This window comes from Ahaetulla prasina, chromosome 2 (genome assembly GCF_028640845.1).
Source record: "Ahaetulla prasina isolate Xishuangbanna chromosome 2, ASM2864084v1, whole genome shotgun sequence".
Lineage (NCBI taxonomy): Eukaryota > Metazoa > Chordata > Lepidosauria > Squamata > Colubridae > Ahaetulla > Ahaetulla prasina.
In genome coordinates this window covers 270750609-270767956 of record NC_080540.1, presented here as the reverse complement: position 1 = coordinate 270767956, position 17348 = coordinate 270750609, and the positions used below count along the sequence as shown (strand labels likewise).

The 17348-nt window shown below is 37.3% G+C and overlaps 1 protein-coding gene across 1 annotated transcript in view; it reads right to left on the bottom strand.

Annotated features, from left to right (window-relative positions):
- Positions 1-17348, bottom strand: part of PDE8B (phosphodiesterase 8B) — a 72614-nt gene that overhangs the window by 16721 nt on the left and 38545 nt on the right. Inside the window, exons 6-15 of the mRNA XM_058170045.1 lie at positions 12277-12365; positions 10700-10778; positions 10208-10348; positions 9194-9282; positions 7862-7922; positions 6647-6698; positions 4146-4223; positions 3339-3415; positions 2687-2851; positions 1552-1597 (exon numbers count right to left, since the gene is read on the bottom strand). Coding sequence (XP_058026028.1) covers positions 1552-1597; positions 2687-2851; positions 3339-3415; positions 4146-4223; positions 6647-6698; positions 7862-7922; positions 9194-9282; positions 10208-10348; positions 10700-10778; positions 12277-12365 — 877 coding nt within the window. The remainder of the gene's footprint in view (positions 1-1551; positions 1598-2686; positions 2852-3338; positions 3416-4145; positions 4224-6646; positions 6699-7861; positions 7923-9193; positions 9283-10207; positions 10349-10699; positions 10779-12276; positions 12366-17348) is intronic.

Genomic DNA, 17348 nt, shown 5'->3' with positions numbered 1-17348 from the left:
ACTTGCACCCTGGAATGCCGGAACCCAGAAGAGAGCAGCTGGCTGGTGCGCATGTGTGCGACGGCCAGCTGCTGTCTTCCAGGTTCTGGCACATGCATGCGCACCGAACCAGCTGGCTTTCTGAATTGATGCAAGAAGAACATTCTTTGTTGTGCTTTTTTATGAAGTTTTTGAAGTTAGGTGTCCATTTCAAGTCTTGAGATATTATAAAACCCAGAAACTTGAAGGCCTCTACTGTTGACATTGTGTTATCTAGTATTATAAGAGGTGATAGAATAGGGGGACTTCTCCTAAAATCTACTATCATCTCTACAGTTTTGAGTGTGTTCAATTCAAGATTGTTCCAGCTGCACCACAAGACCAGTTGTTCAATTTCCCATCTATTTGCAGACAAATAATAAATTACCCTATTTATAAATAATAAATTATCCCATCTATAATTAAAGGCAAAAAGCTTGCCAATGATTTGAATTAAGAAAATTTAAAATGAACTTGTTTTAATTAAATGCTGCAAGGGTGGGTTGTTAGTTTTTTTTTTGAGACTCTGAAAAGTTGAGGCTCTGGAAAGAGTTCAGAGAAGAGCAACAAAGATTATTAGGGGCTGGAGGCCAAAACATATGAGGAATGGTTGCAGGATTTTTTAAAAAAATTTACATTTATATCCTGCCCTTCTCCGAAGACTCAGGGCGGCTTACATTGTGTAAGGCAATAGTCTCATCCTATTTGTATATTTATATACAAAGTCAACTTATTGCCCCCCCCAACAATCTGGGTCCTCATTTTACCTACCTTATAAAAGATGGAAGGCTGAGTCAACCTTGGGCCTGGTGGGACTTGAGCCTGCAGTAATTGCAAGCAGCTGTGTTTTTAATAACAGGCTGTCTTACAGCTGAGCCACACCGTGGCCCTTTGGGTATATCTAGTCTGGTGAAAAGAAGGATGGGGGGGTGACACGATAGCAGTCTTTCAATATTTGAGGGCCACAAAGAAGAAGAAGTCAACCAATTTTCCAAAGCATCAGAAGGCAGGTCAAGAAGCAATGGGTGAAATCAATTTAATTAAGGAGAGAACCAACCTAGAATTAAGGAGAAATTTCCTGACAGTGAGAATAATTAACCAGTGGTAAGGTTTGCCTTCAGAAGTTGTGAGTGCTCCTTTACTCACAACTTGTAAGAAGAAATTGGACAGCCATTTGTCCAGAATGGTATAGGGTTCCCTTGAGCAGGGGATTGGACTAGAAAACCTCCAAAGTCCCTTCCAACTTTGTCATTCTGTTATTTCTTGTATTATAGCAAAACAAACTTAATGAATATTTTCTGTCTACTGCACTACAAGTAGTCTGGAATGATAAAAAGGGATAAACTTATCTTTCCAAATGTTGTGTGGAAACCTATTACATCTAAACTCTTTATGCACCAAATTCAATAGACAACTAATGAAATAAATTAAGATAATTAGTTTTGTATTCCTGATTTTTTTCAGCAAAAGCAATTTTTCTGCAATATTAACATGAACAAACGAATAAAAAGAGAGTTTAACATAGAAACTTACTTTTAGAAAATACATAATCATTTCCTGACAGTTTTTTCAAGCCATCCTGAAATAATGAAAAGAAGAAAAACATTCCATATACCAAAAAGATGAAATTATATTTTAATAAATATAATTTATTACAAATATTATAGTTAAACAGCAAGATATAGTTAAATAGGAATGACATTGCTAATAGATACTATATGAATATGAATGTTAAAAATAATTATAAAGTGTCTATATGTTTATATAAAATTTCTACATAATCTGCAAAAAATCACTGAAAATGCAGTGCAACCTGATTCCTATCCAAAATGTAATAAATACTGTTTTATTTCCTCAAGGTCTACTAAATGAGATACCCCAGGTTTTCGAGTAAAAATGAGAAGATAAGAACTAATCTCTTCTATCACACTTTCAACATTCATAAAAGTAAGATATGAGTTTACAGAATGTTCATCACAACCTCATCTCAGCTTATGAAAGGCTGTTTTTATGATTAATCTAGAAGAGGTCTCTCATGACAGGGGTCTCCAACCTTGGCAACTTTGAGACTTGTGGACTTCAACCGCCAGAATTCCTCAGCCAGCAAAGCTGGGAGTTGAAGTCCACAAGTCTTAAAGTTGGCAAGGTTGGAGATCCCTGTCTCATGACATTCTCTTCTCCTTATGGCCAAGAATCTAGAACTGTTTCTCCTGCATTGACTACAACTGCTTGCTTTTATACATTTCTTTTTAGTATGTTTTTAATGGTAGAGATCGGGTAGAAATCCAGCAGGTTCTGACATGTTCTGGAGAACTGGTAGCGGAAATTTTGAGCAGTTCGGAGAATTGTTACTGGAAATTTTGAGTTGTTTGGAAAACTGGCAAATGCCACCTTTGGCTGGCCCCAGAGTGGGGAGGGAATGGGGATTTTGCAGTATCCTTCCCCTGGAGTGGAGTGGGAATGGAGATTTTGCAGTATCCTTTCCCTGCCACGCCACCAAGCCACACCCACCAAGTCACACCACACCCACCAAGCCATGCCCACAGAACCGGTAGTAAAAAAAAATGGAATTTCACCACTGGTAGAGATCTACAGCAAAAGGACCCCTGACTTCAGCCACCAATTTTATAGTGAAACTGATGGTGTGATGGTATGTCTCTTTACTCACCATCATCAGACCTCCGACAAGATCACTAGTATGAGGGTCATCATCTTTGGTTCCTAAATGTGGAGAATAGAGTTCTGTTGTTTGTAAGATTTCCAGCACTCTATCCAAAGCTTCTGCTACAGTCACTGGACTATTCTCTTGAGCTGAATTGATTATATTAATAACCTGTAGGATTGCAAATGGAAAAGAAATAACAAGGCTATTGCTGATTTCAATCCGTATGCAATATTGAGTTATCAACGTAAAAGAACTATGACCTGAATAAAGGAGTTGGCTTTTAAAATGATTAACTAATTCTTCAATCAATTAATTTTTTTAAAAATGCATATTTTAAAAATTCACTATATTGTAAAGGTAAAGATAAAGGTTCTCCCCTTTTGGCTTTGTGCAAAACAACCATCTTATTTATAGTAAATCCCAACATCTCTGGGTGACATGAATTGATATTTCAATGTCTAATAAAAATAGATGTGCTCATTTTTATTTATTTTTTTTGCAAAAGATTGTTGATGTATAAAACAACATCACCGCCCTGAGTCCTTCGGGAGAAGGGCGGTATAAAAATTTAATAAATAATAATAATAATAATAATAATAATAATAATAATAACAACAACAACAACAACAACATCAGAAAGTCTTTTGCCTCATACCTTTGTGATTGGAGCTTCTATTGTCATAGAGTGGATTCTTGCTATAGATGAATATCGATGATTCTGTAAACTTGTTGCTGTATTAAACAGAAAAGGCTTTTTAAAAAGGTTACTTGAAAAATTTAAAAACACTACTCGTTTTTACATCACATTATTTGAAATTAGATTGTTCCAAATAATATGTTTTTATATTGCATATATAGGTAGTCCCCTCCTATTGACTGCTGGTTCAGTGACTGTTCAAAGTTATAATAGTGTTGAAAAAAGAGATTTATGAGCACTCCTTGAAGATGTGGCCTTTGCAGCATCCCTTTGGACATGTGATTGCAGTATGGGCATTTGGCAACCGACACAATTCTGTCAGTTACAGAATCCTATGGTCACGTGATTGTCATTTGCAACCTTCACTGCCAGTTTCCTGGAAGCAAAGTCAGTGGGGAAGTCAGCAAGAATTCGCAAATTGCATTAAGCATAACTTGCTTAATGACCAAGGATGATCCATTTAAGGACCACAGCTGAATGTCGTAGATCAGGCATGATAACATGACATTTCACTTTGCATCTGTGTTGCTGAGTAACAGAATTGCTAGTCCTAATTGTGGTCAGTACAAGAGGACTATCTGTATAATTAAAAAGTAAGAAATTGCCTATTTTTCCATTGTTTAAACTTATCCTGCCTCTTCCTGCTATTCAATAGCCAAGATGTTTGGAAAGAGATTACAATAAAATATTAAATCAAATGCCAGTCATTTAAAGCATCAATTGCAGTGGCTCTAAATAGTATCTCCCACATATTTCATTTCTTACCATCACTACTTTGAGAAGTTATTGATTTAATATCAATGGATTCTTTCCTCCTGTTCTTGCATCTGAAGGAGTGAGAGTCTATAAATATTAAAGGAAAGGATTTAAAAAGGAGTAGGATTTATTTTCAAAGCCACATTTTGTCCCCATATTAAAAGACTGACTAATTGCTTCCCAACTACAGATCAGAAATTTAAAAACGAACCCTTCCTCAATTAAATAGGGAAGGATAACAGAAAAGAAAGAAACCAACTACTTTAATTTCCTAGTTTCAAAGCCAATTTTACTACTTCCTTATTATATGCTAAACTTGATACATCTTTAAAGATATGTTGTTTTAAAAACCTATGAGAGAATAACTAAGAATATATTACGCCCATGAGTTTATACATGCATTATTTTATAGTATCTTCTTTCTAAATGAGTGGTATTTAGCTGCAATATCTATGTATATATGTATATATGTGTATATTTATTTTTAGCATTCTTATAGACATCCATTTCATGCAAGTGTTTCTACACAATTTATAGGATCAAAAAGAAGAACCACCACCCCGCCACAACACAACCTCTTTGACACCCAATAATCAATCAACAATTAAGCATCCATACTAGCAGAGCTCAGTTCCACTTGCCCAAATCTGAGACACACACACACGCACACAAAAAGATCTTGACTTTGTGTCAGAATGGTCTAAAACCTGGCAACTCCAAATCTCAACCAGCAAATGCTCTGTCTTACAATTGGGAAAAAGAATCCAAACACTAAATACAAACTTGACGGTCATTACCTTACAGATGACCCCCACCTTGGAGTCTTCATATCCAATGACCTAAGTGCCAAAGCCCACTGCAACTACATAGCAAAAAAGGCTCTAAGAGTTGTAAACCTAATCTTGCGTAGCTTCTTTTCCAAAAACACTACACTACTAACCAGAGCTTATAAAACATTTGCTAGACCAATTCTTGAATACAGCTCGCCTGTCTGGAACCCATACCACATTTCAGACATCAATACAATTGAACGTGTCCAGAAATATTTTACAAGAAGAGTTCTCCACTCCTCTGAATATAACAAAATACCTTATGCCACCAGACTTGAAATCTTGGGTTTAGAAAATTTAGAACTCCACCACCTTCGACATGACCTGAGTTTAACTCATAGAATCATCTATTACAAAGTCCTCCTGTCGAAGACTACTTCAGTCGAAGACTACTTCAATTGCAACAATACACGAGCACACAATAGATTTAAGCTTAATGTTAACCGCTCCAATCTTGATTGCAGAAAATATGACTTCAGTAACAGAGTTGTTAATGCTTGGAATATACTACCTGACTCCGTAGTATCTACTCAAAATCCCCAAAGCTTTAACCAAAAACTGTCTACTGTTGACCTCACCCCATTCCTAAAAGGTCTGTAGGGGGCGTGCATAAGAGCACAAATGTGCCTACCATTCCTGTCGTACTGTTTCCTTTCATTATATCCAATTTATATAGTTATTACATACTTATACTCATATATATGCTTATATATTATATCGTTACTTCATGCTTATGCTTATATATACTGTTGTGACAAAATAAAATAAATAAAAATAAAATAAAATAAATAAAAAGATTAGGGCCACCCAAGTTTTCGAGATAGGAGAGTTCCATAGAGCAGATACAGGCAGTGAAAAGGCATGATTCCGGGGCCCAATGAGATGGCATAAAAGAGATCCAGCGCATGCCCTCTGTATCTGCTGAGGTTGGCAGAAACAGTAGGAGAAGTAAGAAGCCTGGCCCTATGCCACACAAGCATAATCTATACCAGGGGTGTCAAACTCAATTTCATTGAGGGCCGCATCATGGCTGTGGTTGACCTCAGGGGGCTGGGCAGCCATGGCTGACTGGTGGGTGTGGTCAACTGGGTGGGCATGGCCAGTTTGATGCCACTCCCCAATCTGCTGGCATGTTTCCTCTTTGCTTGGTAGACCAGGTCGAAGCCAAGATGCCCAATGTTTCTTCTTTGCATTGGGTAGACCAGGCTGAAGCAATGGGGGTCAGCTCTTTACGTTTTCAAGGAGGGCCCCATGGACCAGATCCAACCACATCACGGGCCGGATTCAGCCCGTGGGCCTTGTGTTTGACACCTCTGATCTATACCCTTAAGGTCAATCTCTTAATTCTATATTCTATTTTCTTGCAATATTATGTCACAAATTGTTTTAATGAAACATTCTTCCATTTTATTGCATATATTGAAAATTATATTTTCAGTCTAATGATACATGGACTGAAAAGACTGATTAATTTAAGGTTCTCTTCATATATAATAGAAGCAGTCTTCTAAAGAGTAATAACTCCTAATTTTAGAGTTTAAGCTACTTCCAGATTTCAGACAGAACTTCCGCTGCAGAATCAATTACCTCCACATAAGTGCCATAATATATAAAGCATCCTTCAGCCTAACAGTTAAGACTGGTTCTGATTCTTCAAATATAGAAAGATTATTTTCTAACCTGATTGAAACTGATGTCCTGCACACTTTTCATCATGATGTATCCTGTAAGTCTTGTATTATATGAAAAAGGAAACACAAAAGAGACATATAAGTTCCCATCCTAATAGCTAGATAGACCTGCCACAAAGCATGTTTAGCAGTGACTATCCCTTAACTGGCCTGATTTTTTAAATTTTAATTGAATTTAATGGGTTTTAAACTTCTGTAATTTTATAGGGTGTAATGTTATTTTAAATTTTTTGGCTAATTGAATAAGTTTCTTAAGGGTTGTTTTTAATATTGTGTATGTTTCTGTTTGTATTTTATTTGGCTGTTCACCGCCCTGAGTCCTTCGGGAGAAGGGCGGTATACAAATTAAAATAATATTATTATTATTATTATTATTATTATTATTATTATTATTATTATTATTATTATTATTATTATTATTATTATTATTATTATTATTATTATTATCTTTCTTAATCAAAAACTGTTGAAGGCCACCAAAAACATTTTTTTTTCAGACAGCTGCAACTTGGAGGTGTTCAGGGAATTGACTTTGTCTTCTATCAGCTTTCTTGGTGGGATGTCAAAGAGAAAGTTAAGTTATTGTTGGAGGCCAAGGATTTCCCATCTCTACTATATAGTTTGTTGTTGTTAGTTGCGAAGTCGTGTCTGACCCATCGCGACCCTATGGACAACGTTCCTCCAGGCCTTCCTGTCCTCTACCATCCTCTGGAGTCCATTTAAGCTCACGCCTACTGCTTCAATGACTCCATCCAGCCACTTCATTCTCTGTCGTCCCCTTCTTCTTTTGCCCTCAATCTTTCTCGGCATTAGGCTCTTCTCAGTGAGTCTCATTATATAGTTTGCTTGTGCTTATATCATATATCATTTGTTAAAAAGTTGAACCAGCTGTTATCTCTGTATAGCTAGCTCCTCATTACATTGGATCTGAATGACTATAACAGTATAATTTGAAATATCATAACTTTCCACTACAAAACCTAGAACTTTGAATCTCATTAGCTGTATATGATAAGACATAGGAGAGGCTGCTAAAATAAATGCAAATCATCTTGCCAAACAGCAAAAGTTCACTGTCACAAGATCCATTTTATGATAATGTGGTTTGACATTTATATTTTAAATAATACATAATTAAAGACTTTGGAAACATCCAGTTGTTAATAAGAAGGCAACAAACAATTGTAAAAAGAGAAAATCATACCTGTTTGTTTCTATCATTGCTGCAACACAGTTTTTTGATAGATACAAAATGTCGAATTTTTCTATGAATATAAAAAGAATCCACTATTATCAAATGCAATATAAAAAAATCTAGATCCAGTTAGTTTATTTCAATGCTGTATTTATTACTTATGGCAATTATTGAGGTCATTCTATAAAACATCCATAATTGACACACATTAATATTGGTGTGAGGAAAAAAGGGATCAAGAACATAAGATGATCTTCCAGCAGAATCCTGTACATGTAGAGCAGGGGTGTCAAACTCGCAACGTCATGTTGTCATCACATGATGTATTGCAACTTTTTTCCCCTTCGCTAAAATGGAGTGGGATGGCCAGCGTGTGACGCATCCAACTTGCAGGCTGCGCGTTTGACACCTCTGATGTTAACAAAACTCTGTCTAAGGCTGCAACAGAAACTTCCGCCATCTCACTGAATGAGATAAATGGTATTTAATTTGTATAAAGTTTGTAACATGTCTGAGATAATCAAATCCTTAACTTCTAACCATCATTTTAATTTAGCAAAAGGTATTGGACATTCCAATGATGGAATTCCTTTACGTTGTCAACTTTAATCTTTTGTAAATTCACAGATTAGCAGGGACTAGAGTTATCATATACAGTTATCATACCTCACCAAAGAACGTCCTTTGAAAAGTAAGTTAAGCATTAAGAATTTACTTATTTAAGCATTATGTACTCTTGTCATTCTTTCTGATACTTTTCCTGTTTTCTTCTTATATTCTAAATACATCCTATATTTTCAATTTAGTTTACAAGCTTGAGGATTAATTATGCAATTAATGAATTCTGAGATAATGAAAGAGCAACATTTAATTTTTTTCCCCCTACAGAAAATAGAAGAAAAAAATTAACAAGCTACATCATGGATGGCAACATTTGTCATCTGAGTTCTGCTACGTAGCCTCTCGGTCTTTTGAAATTCCAGAGACCAGCTAACAAGATGTAAAGCTGAAGAACAGAGTTAAATTATTTCAACCCATTCGGTGCAGAGTTTAAGGGTAGAGAAAGTGATAGGAGCCCCCTACACCTGCTCTGATTTCCACCTTAAATGAATGTGTGAGTGAGTGAGTGAATGAATGAAAATCCAAAGATTTACTCAGATTTAGTTATTTTGTCAACTTAAAAGCTCAGAAATGCAACCTTATCCCTGGTTGGATTTAATACAAAGAGAAACCATGTCAACAGAACCTGATTCAAGAGGCAATCTCGTCACCTATAAATATGATAAACGAACTTGATACACATCGCTTACGGTCAATGCATTTTTTCATTAACACACTTACCCTCCTTGACCTGTCACAGGTGTTATCTTAACATGCTGTTGGATATTATCGCCCGATTTTCTTCGTGCGTAATAAACTCCTTGCCATTCCTAAACAAGCCAAGTGAAGCCATAGTAAAAAAAAAAAGTAGTCAATTTGCCTTACTAAAAATAATAAAGTCTTTTGCAGTCCTTCTCTATGTGAGATCCACAAAGTTGCTGTCTAGTCTTTCCCAGTCAGGTGGCCTTCTGGCGCTTTCATGCCAGTATGTCATATTCATATGTACCACACATGCGGAGAATCATAGAGATAAAAGTCCCAAAGGTGCTTTTTCAGGAGGCAACTGGACTTTCTTATTAAAAAACACACACAAGAAAGTCCAGTTGCCACCTGAAAAAGCACCTTTGGGGCAACCATGACTGGGTCACTGAGAATCTCCATAGACTTATAAAGATAAAAGGAGACATGGATATCATTGAGCCCAATAGACTTATAAAGATAAAAGGGGACATGGACATCACTGAGCCCAACCTTCTAAAGGTAAAGGTAAAGGTTCTCCTCGCACATATGTGCTAGTTGTTCCTGATTCTAGGGAGCGATGCTCATCTCCATTTCAAAGCCGAAGAGCCAGCGCTGTCTGAAGATGTCTCCATGGCGATGTGGCCGACATGACTAAAGGCGCATGGAACGCTGTTACCTTCCCACCAAAAGTGGTCCCTATTTTTTCTACTTGCATTTTTTACGTGCTTTCAAACTGCTAGGTTGGCAGAAGCTGGGAGAAGTAAGTGAAGCTCACCCCGTTATGAGGCACTAGGGATTTGAACCGCTGAACTGCCATTCAGTGTCTTAGCCACTGAGCCACCACATCCCTAACCTTCTGCTCTGAGTTAAAGCATCCATGGCAAATAACTACCCAGTCTCTGCCTAATCCTCTCCAGTAAAGGAGAATCCACATCGCAGTGATTTTTCATATTCAGATTGTAATAAATAAACTACATTAAAGAATGCAAAAAGCATTGGGTAATTATCACCCACTTTTCCTCTTTTGATGCATGTGTTGATTGTATCCAACAGGTCTGCATGGTTTCTGTCACTTTTTGGAAGCTCCGTAAGTTCTTTCCCTATTAATTCTCCCTTCTGATAGCCCATCATCTGCTCAAAGGCTGGATTAACATACTGTTAAAAAAAATGAAATGAAGTTTATAAGCAAGTACAGAAAATTTAAAATCAAACTTTGATAAATTTCATATTCTGTTTGCACAATACCAGTGTGGGAAACCTCCAGTACAAATACCTAAATAAAAGGCTTTGCTTTGTATGCATTCACTCAGTGCAAATGCACCAATAGAAAAGGGTTCTAAAATAAAATACAGAAAACTTTGCATGTTACCTCTCTAGACCAATAATATCTAAACAGAATTTATACCTATGTGCATATACTAAAGGCAAAAATGGTGATTTTTTTCCTTTTTTAGTTTAAAGTGACATTGAAAAATTTTCTAAGGAGAAGTGTGCTTTTTTCCATACCTGAATAATATGATCTTCACTAGTTATTTCTATTGCTTCATGACAGTGCTCTAGTGCAGTGAATACCGAATTACAAGCCCTGTAATTAATCAATAAATAGAAACTATTAGAATCTATGACAGAACAATTCAGGATGCTATAACTGATTAATTCCTATGCAAATTCATGGAAATTCACCTTCCTGTAAAAATATACTTTTTAAAATATATATTTTTTAATTTTTTAATTTTATTTTGTCACAACAGTATATACAAGCATCAACATAAATCAGCAAAATATCATATAATGCCAGGCATATATATGAGCAAAAGTATGTAATAATTGTATTAATTTGATATAATGAAAGGAAATGTTAGGACAGGAACGGTAGGCATTATTAGTTTACTATTAAACTATGCAACATTAATGTCATTAATATATGAATGATATACTATTACTAGTGCAGTAATATAAATAGAGCCCACTTCCCAAATAAAATTATAACCTTTATTTGGCAGGAGGAAAGAAATCAAAAAGGCATGGACTCAACACAAATTTTTCCAGATGTTTCCTCAGACATATTAAATATGCATGTCTTTATTTATGTCACAATTTCTATCTTGCATGAGTGTGGAGATCCAGTGATCAGTCTACCTTTGCAACCTAACACAAAATGGCAGTTTGTGGGGGAAATGTTTCTGATTAGGGAAGTTTAGAGTTCCACATAGTAAAGCAGGAGGAGGCAACCCACAACATAGAAGTTGCAGGTAGGTGACATATATTTATGTGTCTTCCTGAGATTGTACCAACTGACATTTGGTGCTGCTCATGGAGGCAAATATTTCCACTGATTTTTCAAATAAAAATAATTTACAAAAATAGGCAAATCTCTGAATAAATAAATAAATAAGCTAAAACCGTAAACAGAGTGCAATCCATCAAACAGCATTAAAAATTAGCCCCACCCTTCTCTGCAACATTGATCTGGAGTCTACTGAGTTGTTGGTTATTTTTAAAGGGTAGTTGTAGCCATTAAGAAATTATCTGAACTGGAGATACAAAGGTATGGAAGCACCATAGTGTAGATAAGCCCTTGAAAGACTCTTGGATGAAAAAAAAAAAACCCTCATGCAAAACCTATCTGGCAATTATTCCTGAAATATAGGCAATTAGATATTTGAGTTTAATTTTTTAAGACTATGTTTATTTTAAGAATGACAAACCTACAGTTGAAAAGTCAGAAAAGCTATTCTTAATACATAAAGCATTGGTGATACAGAATAACTGAGTTGTAAGGGACTTTGGAAGTCTTCTAGTCCAACTCACTGCTCAGGCATGAAACCCTATACCATTTCAGACAAATAATTTTCCAATCTGTTTTTTAAAAGCCTCCAGCGTTGGAGCACCCACAACTTCCGAAGGCAAGTCATTCCACGGATTACTTGTTCTAACTTAGTTCTAGGTTTGTTCTCTCCTTGATTAATTTCCATTCTTCTTATTCTGCCAAACATCTGGACAGAGTTATCTCAATAATTATATTGAGGACTCTGCTTTTTCTACTAACTCAGGGGATGAATGGTAAAAATATGCTTACATACCGTAATTTGAACTGTGATCGCACCTCACCATGTTCTATTTGAATCAGTTCATTGTAACAAGCAATGATGCTGTTATTCTCCAAAAATCTCTGGGAAATACGAAAACAAAAAGTAGATGTCACTGGTTATAATAATTTACTTCTACAATCATCTGTCTACTGTTGTGTTAACCAACAAATACTTGCAAAACACCAAACTCAAGGCAATGCAATTCTAAAAGGCAAACAATATAGGGAAAGCATGTAGAGATTGGCTCCTGATATTTTTTCAAATCCTTAATACAGAGGGCTTCAAAGTGGCAGCTTTAAGACTTGTGGACTTCAACTCCCAGAATTCTCCAGCCAACATAGCTAGCTGGAGAATTCTGGGAGTTGAAATCCACAAGTCTTAAAGCAGCCAAGTTTGAAGACTTCTGCCTTAATAAATAATAATGCTTTGAGCCAGATGATCCAGAAGAAGGAAGTATCTTTTAACGAGGCATGAACAATGTTTAGGGATGTGGCCCAATTGCATCTCCAAAGCAATGCCTTTGGTGATTCTTTTTTTCTCTACAGCTGCAAGGCAATCCAGTAGGTATAATGGCAGGCATAACTAATCACTGAAGCACCAATTTAAGGAAATGTGAATGAGTCTCCTGGATGTTCTCTATTGTTCCAGAGGGATTTTTGTGGAGGTAAAAGCATTTCTGCACTAGAAGCTGGTGCCTGAATTTATAACATGCCAGCTTCATTTATAATTTTTTTTAAAAAATTAATGGTTTTTAAAAAATCTTTGGGCAAGAAGTGTGGGAGATCACATTAGTGCCCATTCACATCACGTTGCCAACTTTGCGTTTTAATAAGAGAGGCCAGGATCCTGTTATTATCGACATATATTGATTTTACAACTCTTAGAATTACAATCTCTGACACTGTCTTGCCGTTCTAAAAGTAATACTTCCATTTGGGTGAGATGATTATCAGGTTGGGAAAGCTATACTAGGGTATAACAACTCTCAATAAAAAACATGAATAAATGTTTTCACAGAAATAATAATTACCAAGGGAAAACAAGTGCTGTATTAGAAACTTGAATTGAAGTTATTGTATATATGCATCTTCTTTGCTTACAAAATAATAAGCTGCCAGTGCAAGGTGAATGTATGCCTGTGTGCCTCCAGGTTAGTCTTCTCTCCTGGCAACTATCTGGACAAGTCCCTGAAGTTTTCTTGGAAGTTTTCTATGAAACAGAGTGGGAGTGGCTTTCCATGGCCTCCTTCCTAGGGTTGAGAAAGAGAGGCTGGCCCAAAGTTCATGCCTAAAATGGGACTAGAACTCATGATGTCCCACTTTCTAGCCTGCCATCTTAACTATTACACTGAACTGTCTCTAAGTATAACAGTTTAATTGGACAAAATTAGGATGGCATTTCCTAATAGAAATTACTAACTAGCACAAAACATGGATGTTTACTAATACAGAATATTTGTCCATGGCACAATTGACAGGAAACTTCAAATGCTTTTGATTAATGCAAAAAGAATGCTCAGGCATATGGCAGTATATGAAAACTATGGTTTTAAGATACTTCAAACCAGGGCTGAAATCCAGCAGGTTCTGACAGGTTCTGGAGAACTGGTAGGGGAATTTTTAAGCAGTTCGGAGAACAGGTAGCAGAAATTTTGAGTAGTTCGGAGAACTGGCAAATACCACCTCTGGCTGGCCTCAGAGTGGGTTGGGAATGGAGATTTTGCAATATCCTTCCCCCAGGAGTGGGGAGGGAATGGAGATTTTGCAGTATCTTTCCCCTGCCACGCCCACCAAGCTGTGCCCACCAAGTCACAATGTGCCCATCAAGCCACACCCACAGAACCGGTAGTAAAAAATTTTGGATTTCACTACTGCTTCAAACATCTTTGGTATTCCTGTAGAAAATAAAAATAATAAATCATAGCCAAATAATTATGGTTTCCTCTTATTTCCAAGATTCCATTTTGGGCTTATTGATGATAATGGATTTTGCCAGTGAAACTGCATATTATAGTAATATACAACTAAAAAAAAGGCTTCTTTTAAGAGAACACATAACTTTGATGGCATTCTTAATGGATAATGCTATTTCTGATGTTACTTGCCCTAAATAAGAACAAAGTCCCAGAATCAACATACAAACCTTTGAAAAAAATTTCAAAGGCACACAATGAAAAAAATGTAACATTAGAAGTGTGTCTCATATTCTTTATTTCTGTTTTGTCTTGAAAAAATACCAATGCTCATGTCATAATTGTAGCCTCCACCAACCTACTCTGCATAATACTCTCCCCTTTAGACAAGAAGGAGTGGTACCTAAATCTAATAAAAAAATAAAATAGGCATGTACAAATGACAGCTGCACCTCAGGAACAATATCTCTTAAAAGTAAGCAACGTCATCATTAATAGAAATAATTTCTATATAAATAGGATTTGAACCTACAATTATAGAATAGAATAGAATAGAATAGAATAGAATAGAATAGAATAGAATAGAATAGAATAGAATAGAATAGAATTTATTGGCCAAGTGTGATTGGACACACAAGGAATTTGTCTTGGTGCATATGCTCTCAGTGTACATAAAAGAAAAGATACGTTCATCAAGGTACGACATTTACAACACAATTGATGGTCAATATATCAATATAAATCATAAGGATTGCCAGCAACAAGTTATAGTCATACAGTCATAAGTGGAAAGAGATTGGTGATGGGAACTATGAAACGATTAATAGTAGTGCAGATTCAGTAAATATTCATGCCTTTGTGATATCACAACTGGAATATTGTAATATGCTCTTGATAAAGATACTCTTGAAATATGTCTGGAAATTATGAAAATGATGGTAGTTAGGCTACTAACCCAATACTAAGTAAGCCATACCCATGATGAAAAGCCCGCACTGCTGGAAGTTATTTTCCAGGTATAATTTCAGGATTTGTGTTAACCTTGAATGCCCAGTACACCTTGCAATGTGTGATTATCCGAAGGACTGTATCTTTTAACACAGATGCTAAAGTCTTCAGGAGATGCATTTTAAATGCTTTTAGCCTCCAAATTGCCAGGTACAGTACACCCAAAAAGACAAACTAATGAGAACGGGCAAGGTTTTATTAGTTCAAAGAAAAGAGACATTGCAACAAAAGACAAGGAGAATGCAGTCTAACTATATATAGTATCACCACTTATCAAGTCCACCAGCAATTTCCCTTCCGAAAATATAAGTGGATAAATGATATATGAAAAAAAATCTCAAGATCCCACAGGTCAAGTAAAATTCTCATCCATCGTTCCACTCTATGAAAGAGGAGAGGAAATAGAAATAAGTATACTGCAATTGAAAGATTAGCTCTGCAAATGGTATCAATGGAAGATATTTTCTTTCTGGGATATGGTGTGAGCTATCCAGGTGATGTGTTGCTGGCATGAAATGGGTTGTATTTCATAAGGACAAATAAATATGTGTTTACCAGAACAAGCTCTAAGCTTGATTAGGGTTGAAACAAAACCCTGAAATAAGGACCTTGGATGAACATTTGTATATTGTAGAATGTGGGAGCGTTTGTGAAACTGAGCTTTTAAAACCATTTTGTGGAAGAAGCCAGAAAGAACACTGACCTATAAAGTTCATTGGCCCATGCAGCGCATAACCTTTATGAGTTTGAGTTCATTTTGTTTATTTCCCATACTCTGAACTAAAATTCAGATTATGGGAAATAAACAAGATGAGCTTGAGTTCTCTATACAGAAATGCATGTGAGATTTATTAGATGTAACAGAAATCTAGTGACATGATTCCCATTGTTAGAATATAGCAAAGGATGCAATACTGTATATTGAAAAATAAAATTAGAAATTACTAAGTTGTATATTAAATAGTATCTATTTTTGCTTAGAAATCCAAATGAATGAACTTAGTAATGTGGAGATCAGCTGGGTAAATATAAGTGAAGGAACAAATAATACAATAACAAGTACAAAACAAATAATGATCTCTGGAGGGCCCGGGATAGGGGTTGTTCCTCTATCCTGGTCCTACTAGATCTGTCAGCGGCTTTTGATACCATTGACCATGGTATCTTGCTGCAGCGGTTGGGGGGCCTGGGAGTGGGGGGCACCGTTTTTCGATGGTTCTCCTCCTATCTCTCCGACCTCTTGCAGACGGTGTTGGCGGGGGGGCAGAGATCGACCGCGAGGCACCTCACGTGTGGGGTGCCACAGGGGTCGGTTCTCTCGCCCCTCCTGTTCAACATCTATATGAAGCCGTTGGGAGAGATCATCCGTGGTTTTGGGGTGAGTTGCCAGCTGTACGCTGATGACACTCAGCTGTACATTTCCACCTCGGATCACCCCAACGAAGCCGTCAATGTGATGTCCCGGTGCCTTGAAGCCGTTCGGGTCTGGATGGGGACGAACAGACTTCGACTCAACCCATCCAAGACGGAGTGGCTGTGGATGCCAGTGTCCCGGTACAGTCAGCTAGTTCCGTCGCTGACTGTGGGGGGCGAGTCACTGGCCCCCAGGGAGTTGGTTCGCAGCTTAGGCATTCTCCTGGATGCACGGCTGTCGTTAGAAGAGCACTTGACGGCCGTCGCCAGGGGAGCTTTTTATCAGGTTCGCCTGATCCGCCAGCTGCGTCCCTTCCTGGACCGGGACTCGTTATGCACGGTCACTCATGCCTTCGTTACCTACTGCCTGGATTACTGCAATGCTCTCTACAGGAGGCTCCCCTTGAAGAGTACCAGGAGACTTCAACTGGTACAGAATGCGGCTGCGCGGGGGATAGAGGGAGCGTCTCGGAGCTCCCATATAACACCTCTCCTGCGCAAGCTGCACTGGTTGCCGGTGGTCTTCCGGGTGCAATTCAAGGTGTTGGTGATCACCTTTAAAGCGCTCCATGGCATGGGACCAGGTTACTTACGGGACCACCTACTGCCGCCAATAGCCTCCCATCGAACTGTGCGCTCTCACAGGGAGGGTCTCCTTAGGGTGCCGTCAGCTGGCGGCCCCCAGGGGAAGAGCCTTCTCTGTGGGGGCACCCACCCTATGGAATGAATT